General features: G+C 39.5%; 1 protein-coding gene across 1 annotated transcript in view; it reads left to right on the forward strand.

Annotated features, from left to right (window-relative positions):
* Nucleotides 1-1,230: 1,230 nt before the first annotated feature.
* bcl2b (BCL2 apoptosis regulator b) overlaps nt 1,231-17,928 on the forward strand; it is a 43,657-nt gene continuing 26,959 nt past the window's right edge. Inside the window, exon 1 of the mRNA XM_016464686.1 lies at nt 1,231-2,256. Coding sequence (XP_016320172.1) covers nt 1,762-2,256 — 495 coding nt within the window. The 5' untranslated portion in view covers nt 1,231-1,761. The remainder of the gene's footprint in view (nt 2,257-17,928) is intronic.

The raw sequence follows: 17,928 nt of genomic DNA on the forward strand, positions 1-17,928 counted from the left end.
CTTTATGCACCAAGAGCTTGTAACACTCCAAAGAGAAAGGAAAAATTGAAATCGCATCATATGACCCCTTTTAAAATAAAATCCTGGACTGTTCTGTAATACCAAATGTTGGAAGTGTGGCCAATACGATAATATATGAGATACAGAAGCATCCAAAAGACTACTGAGATTATATTTTGATATTTTTATGTATTTTTATAAATGATCATTTCCCATTATATATGAAAACAATGGCAAGCCATCATAAATTAATACAAGAGATGGCTCAGAATGATCATCCACTTCATGATCTTTTTCCACCAACCAGAGGTGCAAAAACTGGTCGGCTTCTTATATAGGAAGCAAAGTAATTTGACATTATTCAAAGCACGGACAAAACGTTATGCTAGTTCTACTATTCCTTTTGGTATTAGATTGTTTAATGAATATAATGTGAATGTTTTGGGTCCTTTTTTTGCAATTGCACTTTTTTTGATCAGTTTTTATTTTTATTGTAGTGTGTAAATGGATGTATATAGGTGGATGTATATGTGTGCATATGTATATTTTTAATTATTAATTGGTATAGTATTATTGAATATGTTTTGAATATCTGCTTTTATATTTCTTGGATTTTTTTTCCCGCTTGCTAATTTTATCTTTCAATGTACTTTCTGCAATAATTCAATCTCAGTATTGCTATGCAGAAAATTGAATAAACTTCAATGAGAGAAAATTTACCATAAATTTCAGTGATTGTTTGCCATGTCGCCTTTGCTTGAGCACTCATCCCGCATGAACTCTGATGATCTGCATGAATTTCTGATGATCATGTTCTGAAAATGATCCAAAGAGCATCTGACCGCCTGTACAAAGCTGTTCACATGACCACTCTCAAAAATCACGTAGAATCTCACGCTCAGTGTATGCTTATGCGAGGATAAATGTGACTGTAAAAAATGAATGATTAAATTAATTTTTATATTGCATTATTTTTATATAATACCAACGATATTATTTAAATGAAAAAAAAAAAACTATGATTAAAAGTAATTATGCATCAAAGACAATCACGATTTAAAAAATGAAAGAAAAAAAAAGCTAAAACATTGAATTACTCAGGTCTCAGGAGGATAAATGTGCGAGTTATTAACATTATTTGCAATTGACTGCAGGAGGAGCGCACGCACATGAGTGTGAATGAGTGAGGTAGCACAGGAACACCTCTGCTACGAAGGGGAAGGTGGTCTGGCTGCATATGGAGTGACTGCGCAGAGCAGACGCCTCTAAACACTCAACTTATACAGAGACAGAGCTCTGCGCGAAGGCTGATTTCGACAGTGTGCCGTCCTCACACTAGCCGCTCCGCGAGAGGAGAAACTCACAAGTGCGCGGCGACCAGCCTCTTCCGTCTCCCGCAGCTCGGGACTCTTTTACGCGGATAAACGATGACTTACCGCGCGCGATTCCCACTCAAAACACCAGAGACTCTCTCGCCCGTGCTTACAGGGCGTGTTTGTTTAATCTGATATGGAGGAAGATGCTTAAATCCTCTCCTACATGCCTGGAGTTTTCTGCTGGGAACAGAAAGTGGGCGTTTTTCCCCACACCGAAGCGCTGGGGGATTCGTGCGAGTGCCGCAACTTGCAGTTTCAAGTGAGGCAACATGCAGTAAGTTCAGATGTGCAGTTATCTAAGGGTTAATACAATCAGCATTGATATGATGAAGATGCGCCTGGATTTATAAGATAAGGTTATTGAGCGATATATATACGGGTCGAGATGGCACAGGAGAATGTGTATGATAACCGGAGAATAGTGGTGAAGTACATCCACCATAAGCTCTGGAAGAAGGGATACGTGTGGGAAGAGAACGGACACGATGACAGCGTCTCGAATGGACTGATGATGGAGAGGCAGGAGGACGGCGGCATCTCTCCCAGCTCCCGTCACGACCCGTGCAGGGCTCTTCATAAGGTGCTGCGGGAGGCCGGGGATGAACTGGAGCGGCTTTATCAGTCGGACTTTGCGGAGATGTCCAAACGGCTGCACCTCACGTCCATCACGGCGCATCAGCGCTTCACTGCGGTCATAGACGAGCTGTTCAGGGACGGCGTGAACTGGGGCAGAATCATCGCTTTTTTCGAGTTTGGAGGGACTGTTTGTGTCGAATGCGTGAATAAGGAGATGACGGCGCATGTGGATAACATTGCGGGCTGGATGACCGAGTATCTGAACGGACCGCTGCACGGCTGGATTCAGGAGAACGGCGGATGGGTATGTAATTAACTCAATATATAGCTCACGTCCGAAGACGCAGGGTCGCTCGCTCCGCCTCTATTCCCTGCGTCATGCGTTCGAAGCGTTGCGCGCTCTCCGATTGGTCGGTAGCGCTGTTCGTTAAAACGCACCGGCCAATGAGCGGCGGCGATTTGTCACACCCCTCTCACGCCTCCGCGGTGAAGCCGTCGATGACAGCTGCAGTCTGCAGAGCTGAAGGTGTGGTTCTCCTGTGCAGAACTTTCAGGAACTGCTGTTGATTCATGCAAACAGGAGGATGTTTAGTCTTATACAACGACCAGATATATGAGGTCTGATACTTACTCACCAAATCATGTGCTTAAATTGCTCCGGGCTATTCCTGTCCTGAGTGCAGTGGCTCAGCTCGTGATTAGACACGTGTGAGAATGTTCAAACAGAAATGAACGCCATAATATTTTTTCCTGCCTAGGTCGGTGTACATGGAATACCAGAATTCTTAATTAAAATTGTAGTTAAGCATAAGAATTTTGCAATGCTGTGTATTTTGGTGGTTCGTAAGGGTTGGTTGGCATGCTTTTCCTTTTTTGTTGAGCATCTCTGGTGAAACTGACAGTAACATAACCCTAGAAAATGCAAAGGTGTTAAAGGGGTCATATGATGCGATTTCAGTTTTTCCTTTCTCTTGTGCATAAAGAAGATCTGTAAAGTTGGAAAAACTAAAGTCTCAAATCCAAAGAGATATTCTTTATGAAAGTTAAGAGTCAGCCACGCCTACCTAAAATGGCTCGTTCTAACACGCCCCCACATGTCTACGTCACGATGTGGGAAGATTTGCATAACGCCGCCCAAATGTTCACGCAAAGAAAGAAGGCGTAACTTTTATTCTCGCTGTAGTATTGTTGCCGCCGCCGCCGCCGCCATGTCGTGAAGGCACTGTGTGCTTCGTTGTGAAAGCGAAACAACTTTGTTTGGTCTTCCAAAAGAGGACGATATCTGCTTCGTCATGCCTGGAGCTGATCCGTGCTGGTTGCTGAGGAAATACTACAACTTTGAGCTGTGGATCGCCGGATCGACTTTCACCGTGGACAAAGCAGAGTCCAGTCCGGGGTCGTCACATGTGGTTGCCACAAGCCTCCTTCGTTGAATCCGCTGGCCGCGCCGTTCTCAAGCCCGCCGCCTCTGCTCACTCAAGCCGATTGGGTAAAAATTCAGTCTTACACAATATTTTCTAAATTTTGTTATGTCATGACTTGTGCGATCATGCCAACCACCTCCAACACAGTATGTTTGGGTATGCAACAAAATAGAAGATACAAGATATTTTTTTTATATTAATATTATTAATTTTTTATATGATTTATTCATAATTAACCTTTTTAGTAATATTTTAAAATTAAGACTTTGCAAGAAAGTTATATGCAAGAAGGAGGAAGAGAAGGATAACATGACTTGAAGCTACTGTAGAGAACTGAATTTTGTCTTTTCTAGCTATGTTAGGTAAGATTTGAATGCGGAGTCAAACACGGGGACATTTTCTGGGTTGTTTGATCCCAATAGGTTAAACGCGGCTCCTTTCAGGATATGCGCCACTATAAAACACATTGATAAAACCATTCCAACAGTAATAGTGATGCAACACTTTTCATAAAAATGGACAATATGAATACAATATGAATGATTTACAACTCCGTTCTGATGTTCAGAATATAGAACCATTCAGTGGCATATAATAGGTATACTATGCACAGTATGCTGATTTTCTCCATATGACTTATTTCATTTACTAAAAAGTGTGGTATACCACCAAGATCACTGCATCCCACAATGCAATGTGCTTGATTTGACCATTCATTTTCAGAGTGATGAATGAACCAATAGCAGATTGTGGGAGTCTTTGAGAATTGTTTTAGAAAACAATTCCATTTAGTGAAGAAATTACACACTTCACCTATATTGTTGATAATTCTGCATTAAATTAGAATAAAAGTGCAAAAAAATCAAATCAAACATGCTACTAATGAGTTGATGTACCTGTTTTTAAGAATACTGAGTAGTAATCTAGCATGCCATTCCGTTTCAGACTTTCCAGTTTAAGGAGGAGCTCAAGAGACGTTGTTTTTTTTTTGAATGGCCTTTCAGAATATGACCTTTCAATAGTGAACTCGCTTGAACTGTAAGGTGACAAACATAAATGAGCGGGAACTTGTGGTTTGGTGCAGGACCCAACAACGGCTTGGTAAGGTCATCCAGAACTTCCCCTCATTCATTCACTCCAGTTCCATTCTGTCTCTACATCTCTCTTCTACTACTGTAGACTGCAACATTATTATAGTGAGTTAGAACAAAGACTTCATGTGGAAGTGCATAATTCAAAGCACTGTGTCCAGAGGGTATTCATCAATAATTCATAGGCTGTATTTCATCTTTAAGGAAGAAAAGTTTAATATTCCCCTTGAGTCCTGACCTTTTGAAAGTGGAAACTACTTACACATATCAAAGAATTACACCCTTGCTGACCTGAACGTCAGCAAAGAGTCTTTCTATTTACGCATTTCTTTCCGTTCATGGCTCTGAAGTAGGCCAGAATGCTTCAGAGCAATGTAACATAGGCCTGAATCATTCTGACAACTGCTTGCATTATCCAACAGTGGAAATACTGCAAATAAAAGAAACCCTGCTACAGTAGCTAGCCATTGAAATTACTTAGATTTAAGTGATCGGACACATAGTTTTCTATATGAACGATGATTTACTCACTCGACCAGTGGATCCCATTTCTGCCTAAATATCATTTAGCTTTTGACATTTCTCAGTGCGGAAGTGACTAGAGATGCTTATAAGTGACAGTAAAAGTCCCGTGTCAGTGTCTGTCCCAAGTCAGAGGTGTATATGAAACGTCATGTCCTCTAAACAATGGGCTGCTACAGTAGATTAAGTGTTTCATTCACTTCCATGCAAACATGAGTACAAAGGGAATGCAAGCATAATGTGTTTTGCTTTGCACAAAGGTTAATGCAGAAGATAATTGACCTATAGATCTTATGCATCAGAGAAACAAGTGCACAGCCATCTTTAGAATTCTGTCTTTGAACTTCTGTTTTTTTTTTTGCGGTAGTTAACGAGTGATTAGCTGGTAAAGTGGATTTACTTTTTGTAGAGTTAACAAGAGTTATCATGCGCATTGGAATGTTCGAAGCGGATGTCATAACAAATGTCAGTAGACCGGGAAGATTTGAAAACAAACAGTTCATTCATAAATCCATACGAACTTACCTTCACGCTGTGGAAATACAAACACAAGACAGAAGACAACGAGTGCAGCATTGAAAAGGGGAGGAGCTACAGTACACAAGGTCTATAGAAGATCTAAAGTTTAGTAGCTCAATACAAAATAAAAATAAATAAAACAATAAAGTTTTCCAGGGATGTGGTAAAAGGAGTAGATAGTGTAAACAGTGGAGCAGATTGTGTTATTATTACTAGACCAATGAATCACTACATGATTGATCAGCCAATATTTGGCCATTTTAGAATTGAATTTTAACTTTGTCCACTTGGCTAATCAAAAGAAGTGTTAGTTCCCCAAATCCATGGATCATTCTTAATCCATAATACATTTTCAAGAATTAAAAAATATTAAATATTAGAGTATTACATTTTTTTGTGTGAAATTACATTATTTATATTTCAGCATTCTATCGGTCATCTGCCACCCTGCTCTTTAGAAATCGCACTAGAAAACAAAATTAACCTAAAATTGATAATTTATTATTTTTAAAAACAGAAGCTCTAGAGTGTCCTGTTGCCCATATTCATTGCATTTGACTTGGTCAAACGTGTGACTGCTAAACTGTCTAGAAAGTAAAGAAGAAAATCTGTTGACTAAAGAGGCACAGTGAAAATCCACAAAACGATTGCTTATTTGTAAGCTAATATATGACAAGTTAGCTGACTGTGTTATATTAAAGGTTATCATATACTGTAAACAGGGCCGTCCTTAGTGGGGAGCAACTGGTGCGGTCGCACCAGGCCCCGCGCTTGAGGTGGCCCTGCGGCGAACGCCACCAACCCCCCCCCCCCCTTCCGGAACGCAATCGCGAATGGACCGAGGGGGGCCCCGCTCCCTACCTCGCACCGGGCCCCGCGTCATCTAAGTACGGCCCTTCTGTAATTATTCGGAGGAACAGAGTGATTGAGATCACAGCGTCTGTTGTGGTTTTCTATAAAAAGAATCAAGTGTACTAGACTGCTCTGACGTGGGCAACTAGATACTATAAATCCCGCCAGGGTTTATATTTTCCACCCTGCACTAATGATGGAGGCGACAGGCTCATTAACCTTATTGATGACATTTGGACAAGCGTGAGCAGCGTGTGCGCTCTCAAATCAGCCTACCTTCTGTTTCCTGTTTAACACGCGACTTAAAAATAGCTGTCATATGTGGGTTTATGTTGTTGAGTCTGCTGTCTTGCCCCCTGCACTTGAAATTTTTGTCCTGTAATTCACTGTGTGCTTATAGACAGTATAAGCCTGTATTCAGAAAATAACTCTTGAGTCATATTCTATTTTTCGGTCTGTTTCAATTATACATTGGCTCAATGGGTTTCAGTCGTCCCACGCAGAGTGATTGTTCTAATCTAGGCCCATTCTGGGCAAACACTCCCTGCCCATCCACGCAGCCTAGCACGGATAGGAGCAGGGAGAGCAGAATACCCCCCCTAGAGTAACAGAACAGAACCAACATCAATGATAAATGTAGCAGATACCATTAATGTTCTACGTGATTATTTTAACAACATGATTCAGTGTTCTGACTCAATGATATATTCACTGCCAAGTCCTGACTGGACGAGAGGAGGAGCTGGGGATGGAGGTGGGTGATTAGTTCCTGAGCGAAGCGATAGCTGCTAAATAATGACTGAAGGGACCTTATGAAGTGAATTAAGACTGGTGTCGTGATCCTATAGGTAGACGTGGATCAGTTGAGTGTCAGCTGATGCGAGCTTGACTAACACAAAGGTTATCATATACTGTAAACAGGGCCGTCCTTAGTGGGGAGCAACTGGTGCGGTCGCACCAGGCCCCGCGCTTGAGGTGGCCCTGCGGCGAACGCCACCAACCACCCCCCCCCCTTCCGGAACGCAATCGCGAATGGACCGAGGGGGGCCCCGCTCCCTACCTCGCACCGGGCCCCGCGTCATCTAAGTACGGCCCTTCTGTAATTATTCGGAGGAACAGAGTGATTGAGATCACAGCGTCTGTTGTGGTTTTCTATAAAAAGAATCAAGTGTACTAGACTGCTCTGACGTGGGCAACTAGATACTATAAATCCCGCCAGGGTTTATATTTTCCACCCTGCACTAATGATGGAGGCGACAGGCTCATTAACCTTATTGATGACATTTGGACAAGCGTGAGCAGCGTGTGCGCTCTCAAATCAGCCTACCTTCTGTTTCCTGTTTAACACGCGACTTAAAAATAGCTGTCATATGTGGGTTTATGTTGTTGAGTCTGCTGTCTTGCCCCCTGCACTTGAAATTTTTGTCCTGTAATTCACTGTGTGCTTATAGACAGTATAAGCCTGTATTCAGAAAATAACTCTTGAGTCATATTCTATTTTTCGGTCTGTTTCAATTATACATTGGCTCAATGGGTTTCAGTCGTCCCACGCAGAGTGATTGTTCTAATCTAGGCCCAGAAGAAATCGGTGGACTTTTTCTGTATTGTTTGCTCTGTAAAATCTTCTGGATTTAATGGAATGGAACTGAAGACTGGAGTTAACTGGAATACTAAGAGTCTGACAACAAAATATAACAAGGTATTTGTGAGGTATGCCCTCCATAAAATAAAAAGATAGCTATATATTTTAATTTATAAAGATCCATATTGAGTTAAAATTGTGATATTATAAAGATAAAAAGTTTCAAAATTAAAAAGGCTGTTATAATACTGCTGTACTAAAGCAAAAGCAAATTAATCATTATTATCTAAAAAATACTGACGTTGTATAAAGTGTATCTATCCACTTTTAGAGTGACAATGTATTTAGAAACCTTACAAGAAACATTTTCAGTTCAGTTAAAAGTTTATTGTAAAGTGCTTTGCACAGTAAATATTGTTCAAGAACACATTTGCAGTTAAATATGACAACCCTATATACCAAAATTCAACAACATGTTATGTATACAAAATTGTATATTTTTCTATTTCAAAAATAGTTAATTGTCCACATGCACCCACATATCAAAATGCATCACAGGTTCTACAAAAACTATTAAGCAGCACAACTTTTTTCAACATTTATAATAATCAGAAATGTTTCTTGAGCAGCAAATCAGCATATTAGAATGATTTCTGAAGGATCATGTGACACTGAAGACTGGAGTAATGATGCTGAAAATTCAGATTTGATCACAGGAATTAATTACATTTAACAATATATCACAATAGAAAACAGTTATTTTAAATCACAATAATATTTCACAATATTAGTGTTAGTGAAGAGACTTTTGAACAGTAGAGTATATATATATATATATATATATATATATATATATATATATAAAAGTGCCATTTCTGTCAGGACCACTATCGTCAATATAACTTACGACTAGCATACATTTTAGGTTGGGGGAATGGTTCTGTTCTGGGCAAACACTCCCTGCCCATCCACGCAGCCTAGCCCTGAGCGAAGCGATAGCTGCTGAATAATGACTGAAGGGACCTTATGAAGGGAATTATGATTGGTGTCGTGATCCTATAGGTAGACGTGGATCAGCTGAGTGTCAGCTGATGTGAGCTTGACTAACATGGCCTGCCAGAACTATCGCTACGCTTCATTTTTCAATGGTCACTATAGCAAGCCACAAACAAACAAAATGTTTGATCAAACAGTAGGTTCAGCTAGCTTAAAGAGTTAAAAAAAAAAACTTTGAAAATGAACACAACACTTTGATCCTGGGTTTAACTACCCTATTCTCCTCTAAATTCATGTTGGACACCCCTCCCCATTGCATTTCTGTGAACTCCGTGCCAAATGGGCTAGACGTGCCTCCTGCAGACTGACGAGGTAATGCTCCTATAGCCCACGTGAGCAGCACCTGTGTTTATTTGTGTGACGTGACGTCACGTAAATGTTGCCTGACGTGCTGTGTTGGCAGCTGCTCGGCTCTTAAATGATACACTTCAGCCTACTGATCCAGGTTCAGCCCAGGACTGTAGAGGGAGGTTCGCGTGCCATCGGGCCACTCACAAGTCACGGGTCTGCTGTCTGCTAATAACGTGACTTATAACAAAATAACCCTGACATTTAGTTGGAGACATTTGCTTGTGTGTCTTTAAAAGCGGGATTTCAGGACTGCCCATTACATTACAAGTTATTCCTTTAGTATTTGCTAGCAGTTTCAATTAAGATTTTGGGTGGTCACACCTGGACAGGTGATGGAGGACTGAGAGAGAGGCCCATTGTATGTTCTCTCCAGTGTCAAGCCTGAAATGTCTCTGGATTAGTTTGACTTTTTAAGCCTCCTATCGCATACAGGTTGGTTTTGACCCAGAATCGGTAACTAAACATTTCTAAAAAATCCAAAATTTTTAGTATGGGGAAAAAAACTTTCCATATGGATTAAGACTATCAAAATACACATTTATTTATTTATTTTTATAGATTTTTTTTAAATATATTTTTTAGGAGATTTAACCATTTACACTAAATTGTTATCCTTGTTTGGGTCAGAAACACAAAGATAAAATAAACAGACAAAAGATGTCACTGACATAACAATATATTAATATTAATTTTGTTTGAAAATTAATATATTTTGTTTGAAAACATTCCAGAATAATATTGAAGTTGTTTAGATGTTGTTTTAAGAATATGCAGGTTTCATGAATTTGGACTGTTTTTGAACAGCATGGGTTATAAGTTTAAATGAATTTAATTAAATTCCATTTATTCCAATGCTGGTTTATATATATATATATATATACTCTTTTTAAGGTATGTAATGTAATATTGAAAGGTAGTGGTTGAAATGGGTACTGCAGTCCAAAATCAAAACGGAGAGTTATTTCACGCGGGTTGACAGATTGAGGACACGCAACAGGAACAAGCACAATTGACAATGAAAGGCGACAAGCCTTACACCGTAAGCTGATGAGTTGATTTATCCGTGTTTTAATATGCCTCTGGTCATAGAACTTTTTTAGGTCGGGTAGAATCTGCAATCTGTGACCCAGTACGTTTGCTGGCTTCCTTGGCTGCAAAACGCTGTATTTTCTGCCAACTGGCAACTCAGGGTGTCAAAACACTATTGGGTAAATTGGCAGTGTGCAGAATCACACAGACCAAAAACAAAAACAGACAATCCGACACCAAACGTGCATTTTCAGAGCAGAATAACTGGCTGTAGAATTGTTTTCGTAGAAACAAGTATGTGAACTTGGCATGTTTCCTAAATATCTGCAAACATATTATGGTATTTTTATGCTTTAGTACAGTCAAAAAATGACAGCACCTTTGATAAAAAGGGGTACATGTACTATTAACAGTAAAACACTGTAACATTCAAAACTTTTTGCACATTCACTCATTAAGTTACTGATTAGATACAATATGGTTTTAGTTGAAAATATAAGCTCATGTTTCACTAGATCAAAACATCATGCATCACTGAAAAAAGTAAGCCAATCATATGATGGCCCTAACGCAGTTGAAACAAGTTTCACGCCAGCATGGCACCAAATGCCAATTTTTGTTTAATATTTTTTAAGGAAAGCATAGCTGCTAATGTCTGTGTTCTTGTGGTGCCATCAGCTTGTCAGTGTTGTCATGATGTCATTGTCCTGAGGCTCCAGAGTATTCAGTCACATGGCATTTACTGTGTGACTTGTGCCAAAAATCGTCAGTATGCAGGTGCCATACATCAATAATTGGCGTCGAGATGAATGGGAATGCTCTATCCATGTATTACTGCATTGTGTGGTTTCATGTTTCACTCGTTCTCATCAGCATGACTCTTTCCTATCAATACAACAATCAGAACGATTACTGACGAGAACGTCCTGTACTTCTCATTCTGATTTATTTGCTTAGGGGATGTGAGAGTGGAGCAAGAGCCATGTGCAGGAAGTGGAGGGCCACTAATGAAAGTTAAGAGTGGAAGAAGTCCTTGGGCTGCCTTTCACGTCACACGTTTCAAGACATGTCCTTCCACACACTGAAAGTGAACCATGAATGCACTGCATTTAGAATAACTGGACGTTTTGTGGAAAATGAGCGTTTGGCATCACATTGATAACTTTTGGTTACAGTTTAATTGCTCACATGGTTCTCTTTTGTAACTCGGAACTTGGAATTATGTTTGATTTAAAGGAATAGTTCACCCAAAAATGAAAACTCTGTCATAATTTATTCACTCTCTTGTTGTTTCAACCCTGTATGACCTCGTTTCTTCTGTGGAGCACAAAAGAAGTCATTGGCCTCACTGATTTTCAAAATATCTTCTTGTCCAAGTTGGTCTTGTAACAACAGTTTAAAGTTGGCATGAAATGAAAATTCACCATATTTTCTACATTTTCTTCTTTTTTGATAAACCATGGACCGTTTCACATTTCCGTGGTTCTCAGAAGCGGAAGTCATCATATTTGAACTTATATATGGAAACTACAACAAACATATTTTTTGCGTTCCCATTTGATCCAATAGCAAACGATAAAATCCACTATAGCGTTTTTGGAAAAAAAAATAGTGATGACAAATTTGTCAGTTTCACAGCCATGGTGTTAGAAACACTAGACACAGCAATGGTATGGTGAAATGTAATGCCAAAAAAAAAAAATATATATATAAATATAAAAAGCTTTGCTAGATTTATGATGTTACAGTTTTTCTCAAATGCTAAAACACATTTCACAAACGTTTCCTCCATGTTCCCCAGTGTCTAAACACAACACCCTTTTCTAAAGCTACATAAACACAACCACACCTTCTCACTTCAAAACTCAAACTTTCACACCAAAAGAGCAGCTCGAAGCTTTCAAAAATGTAAACACTATACACATCATTACACACTACAGCAAAACAATTGAAAACACAATGCTCAATTTGTGAGAAGGTTCTTTGTTTCATAACTGCCAATGCATATTTTTAGAAACTTTACAGTAATGGATGTTCTTAGATCTCTGCAGAGGATTAGGCATTTAGATTTGTGAGTTTCATATGAAGAGTATAAATCTATAGTAAATTCTGCATGTACATTTTGTGTTTTAGCATTTGAGAAAAACTGTAATATCTGTGGAAATGCATCATCACAAACCATGAGAAGGGTCCACCTGGATGCATTTCACAATTCCAGATATTTTTTTTTTTCCGTATTGTTACATAAATCTGTCGTTATTTCTATTTCATAGCGACTTTAAAATCAATAAACAGAAAACATTACAGGAACAATTACAAATCTTTCCTATGTTTAACAAAACAAAAATGGTCCAGAATCAGTGTCTGAAGCAAATTTTCTGTACAGTATATAAACAAGATGATAGTGTCCATTCTTTCCTCATGAGTAAATGTGTACTCTTCTCCTGTGTGAGCGATTTCACACTCTCAGTCTAGTTTGAGCTCAGTTCAGTAACGGTCACGATCCGGCCAAGTTTCCCCCTCGCAGGCTCCTCTTACCGGAGCTGCAGTCACTCACCATCTGCCCCATGTTTACACTCATCAGCAGAGAGCTGTAATCTCTGAAACATTTCCTACTGGCCCAGCCAAAGTGTATAAAGCAGGCGTTCAGTGTAACGTCTGTCGCAAGACACAGACAAAAATGTGTCTTTCTCATGCTCTCTGTGTCACACAGGTAATACCAGGCCTAGATGAACTCTGCACTTCAGATGCTTCAGATTTACACCTGACGATTTGCAGCAGAAAAGCTGTCAAATACTCCGACAAACTCTACAAGGACCATTTAAATTATTTAAAACATTCCACCTTAACAGTAAACATGTTTTGCTTCTGGTGCTCTGTCCCTTTAGCAAGTCATGTCCTAATATTGACCTATGCCTCTGACATCCATGTACGTTTCTATTGAACATTATGATGCAATATGTTAGATACACATAGAGATGCCCTAAGGCTAAAAACATACTCTATGCATGCACATAAATGCAGACATGAATATGTTGTAAGCATGCAACTCCATTATATAGCCTATATTTAAAAGAGATAGCTCATCCAACCATGAAAATTCATCAATTACTCACTCTCGTTCCAATTTTGCAAGAATATTTTTGTTTATGCAATGAAAGTCAATGAGGTCCAATACTATAGAAACCTGTTTCTGCCACTGAAATAAATAAATAAATAAACAAAAGCTCCTGGAAATCCATTAAAGGGGGTAAATATGAAGAAAATGAAAGCTTGTGGAGTCAGCTGTTCGTGACAGGTCTAAACCAGCCCAGGTACCAGAACAAAAACACGCTCGGCAAAATATTGTCTAATTAACGTCACCGTCAAAATCCCAGAAAATAATGAGATATCATTTTTTTGGCAGTATTGCACAACCCCATTCCGACTCAACAATGTGTAAAATCTAATTTGTATATCTAGAAGCGTCTACTTTCATGTTTTGGGCTTAAACTGCTTCTCCTGCACCTGTCATGAAGGGTGGACAGAGAACAAAATCTATAAATATGGTTTAATAGCAAGCTATCGCAGAGTAATCTTGTGAAGGTGGTTACTATGATGCATTGTTCTTGTACACAGTGTGCTTTTCTGAGAGCACAATGGTGTGAGTGTGTGATAATAGGCTGGTGTTGGTGGAGGCGCTGTCCTGTGTTGTCCCAGTGGTGCTCCACACCCTTCCACAGCATATTTCTGTGCCCTGTCTCGGGGGGATGCTGCCGATCGGAGGAATGTGAATAAATAAAGCAGATGACCTGGGTGTTGCTTTCCTGAGAGGCCTTCCGTGGGTGGGGATGTGCGTGGACAATCACTCCAGCCAGGTCAACCGGCTGAACTTGTGCGGCTTTTTTAGCTCTATGTGAAACTGGGTGTGTGTTTGCGCATGTGAATGCGTTCAAATTAATTAGAGCATGCGAATATATGCAGTCAGACGGTAAAAAGCATTAACACCCTTATTAAATTAAAGGTTTCAGACAGGTGTTATGGTTTATTAAGGCGTATATATATATATTTGTGCTTCAAATAGCCCATACCTTCACTTAATTGATGATAGTTCGTTGAATCAGTATCAGTAGAACATCTTGAGCAAGTACTTTTATAATGTCCAAATAACCATATAACCAAAGTTTTTTGATGCCAAGGACCCCCAAAACTGATGCTCTTCCGAGGTACAGCCGTATATTTTCATGCACAAATACCTATAGTGTGTGAGAAAAATATTAAATGTGATATTATAAAGACAATACATAAAAAATGAAATGCTGTAGCCAAAACAAAATACCGGAAAATACTTTGGATTAAAACACTACAATTCAGATTTATTTTGAAAGTGTGATTTAATTTAATTTAATTTAATTTCATTTCATTTTACTAAGTAAATTTAAATGATTGTGTTAAAGATATTTACATTTGTTTTAGTCAATACATTAAATAATTCATGATGTAAAAACTTTCTCTCTTAAATTTTCTTTAACTTGCATGATGGTTGAAAAACGCTCTGGTTTTATTATTGTATAACATTCGCTTCATGCCAAACATTCTTGGTCTTTAGAGTTTCACACATTATATTAAATATGAATCGGGTTTGCTGGGCTCCAAAGATTAAAGTTCAGCAAAATAAGAAATATTTTAACTTTTCGTGACAGAAAGTCCTACAACAGATGGCCCACACAGAGATCTGTTTGGGAATCTAAAATTGATATTTTCTACTGGCACACTAAAGCAAAAGATATAAATAACCATCTTAAAACAAACATTTTTGCGCAGTACTGCATATTTTAAACCACACTCAGTAAGCTCCTTGTTTTTGCATCACAGGAAAGCAGTTGGATTGACAGAGCCTCCTCAAATGCACACGAATCAATATGAGCATGTGATACATTGTTTCTCGTGATTGTGGTTCCTGTGTTAGTTAATACATTTAGGCCACCTCTGTGCGTCAATAAAAAGGTCAATGTTAAAGTCTGTGCAAACACAGAGTATTTGTATATGCTGCTTTGATGCAACCTCTATGCTGAGTATAATTGCTTTAGATAGGCTGATTTAACCATAATGCAAAAGGCCCATACCTAGTGATATACCAAAAATTTGGCAACTGAATGTATTTGGCTGAAACAAAAAAAAAGAAAAGGTTTTGGTCAAAATTGTTTTGGAGGGGTGAAAACATTGATTGATAGTAGCGCTTCTCCAATGACGTGTTTGGATTGCATCGTCTTTCATGCACAACATGGATTAGCTTCAACAGGTAAACATGTCAGCACATGTGGACACACTTCATCATGACCAGAAATGATAATAGAGTGGCAATATGTAAATCTGTTCGGCTGAAATATCGAGAGGCAGCTCATTGGCAAATAACTTTACTATGACTGGTGAATTAACCAGTCATACCAATTGCAAAATTACCCAAATGCTACATTAATAACATTAAATAACAAAGCAGCAGGTTTATTAGGCTGCTGTCATTTTAAGACCGAATGCACAAATCTAAGATACTGACAAGCATTCTATGGCCCTGTCCCAAATGGCACCCTCTGCACTTTCGTGATGTAATGCCGCTTTGGCTGTCGGGTAGAAGTCTGCTGCGGAGCTCGCCCCAGTGCGGGCTCAGCAGAAGTGCGGATCAAGGGCGCATAATGGCCACAAAGGGGGCGCTCGCGAGCACCCTTCTGAACGCTAAAATGACGAATGGGACACCCTACGGTCTCGTGGACTTAACGGACACGTGCACGCGGCAGCCATTGTAAGTCCGTAAGACCGCAAGTGCACATAAAGTGTTCCATTTGGGACAGGGCCTATGACTTTCCCAAATGTTTATGTTCACTGAAGACAGAACTGACTGCGTTTAAGTGAAAACTCACAAATACGGATCGTTTGACATATTTTTGTGTGTATTTGTCCATTCAAATGCACCCTCAAAACCCAGTCTCAGTCTCAGATCGTGAGTACAGAAAGCCGCCAGGGGAACACTGTCTCTTCCACAGTTCAATACGCTTTTAACTCTTTTTTTACTGTGCATGTCGAACGAGTGGGACAGAACAAGTATTTTCAATTCATTGCTACGCTCATGTACGGTATTAAGACCAAGTGCGCCACACACATCCTGAAAAGTGAAGCCAAAACTTTTTGATCACCATCTGTTGGCTGGATGCAGTATAGGTCATAAACCCCGCCCTCCCCATGTAAACGAATGGGATTTGAGCCAAACTAAAAAATCTAATTATTATGCGCGGCATTTCATTCCATTCCTTTAAAAGAAAGGAATAGAATGCGGCATCTTGTTTTCAAAATCTTTGAAAGCCAAAATTAAAAAACAAAACTAAAATTCTATTAATCACACAGCCCTAGTAATTAAATCATCTTTGAGAGCAAAGGGGCCCCCTGGTGGTTCGGGGGCACTTTGCAACTTTGCAACTAGCACTGCATATGATCATGAAGCTGATGATATCCTTCTACTATCTGCTAAAAGTAACTGCATGGTGAGGCATTTGCTCATTACGTGTCACGTTTTCACTTGTTCATATCCATCTGTTCTACCCCACACTTACACTCACGTGTTCTTGCATCCAATGACGGCACTCTGACAAATAAAAGCTCCTTTCCCTGTGGCCGCAACCAGGCCTGAACACATGTTGCTGAATGATGTATGAGTTGGCTAATCTCTGACACTAAATGACCATCCCTCAAACAAGATGCATCATGCTGTCTCTTTCTGTCTCCTCACCGCACACTGCCTTATCCCACCGGCTCCGCATATCAGGTGACTACACAGGCCTTGGAATATTCAGAGCTATGTGAGAGCATCTAAATATAGATGTGTTGCTGCTCCCAGGACGCTAGCTAAATGTCATCGTGCGAAAGCGTGGATTAGCGTGCCTTTTCAATCCCATATCCTGCATGGAAATATTCAGAGCTATGTGAGAGCATCTAAATATAGATGTGTTGTTGCTCCCAGGACGCTAGCTAAATGTCATCGTGCGAAAGCGTGGATTAGCGTGCCTTTTCAATCCCATATCCTGCATGGTGTGTGCGGTGAATGAGTGGCACTGTTGAAAACCCTGAACGTTGAGATTTATATCTGTTCCTCGCTATCTGATTGTGAACTGTTTGGTCTGATACAGTAACGCCCAGCTTGACCCAGACTATGTAGAGAACAATTCAGTGGGGCAAAGGTCATTTGTAGTCCAGCTACTGTTGTTGCAACTTTGTGCGGTTGATAAGGTGTACTGAACGGTCACTCTGTGTGAAGATAAGCTACAGAAATGTCTTTATTTTTGATTTGAGATTAATCAAGAGCAACTGGTAATTGAGAGGGTTGTTGCTTGAAATTGTAGCACTTGCTGTTCTGCTGATTATCGAACTGAGAATAACCAGAGAAAGCAAAAGAGTCAGGACTTTGGGCTGCACAGTTAATCGAAATAAAAACAAAAACGCAACGTGAATTAAAGGGGTCATATGATGTTGCTAAAAAGAACATTATTTTGTGTATTTGGTGTAATGAAATGTGTTTATGT

This window comes from Sinocyclocheilus anshuiensis, unplaced genomic scaffold, assembly GCF_001515605.1.
Source record: "Sinocyclocheilus anshuiensis isolate Anshui unplaced genomic scaffold, SAMN03320099.WGS_v1.1 scaffold524, whole genome shotgun sequence".
Lineage (NCBI taxonomy): Eukaryota > Metazoa > Chordata > Actinopteri > Cypriniformes > Cyprinidae > Sinocyclocheilus > Sinocyclocheilus anshuiensis.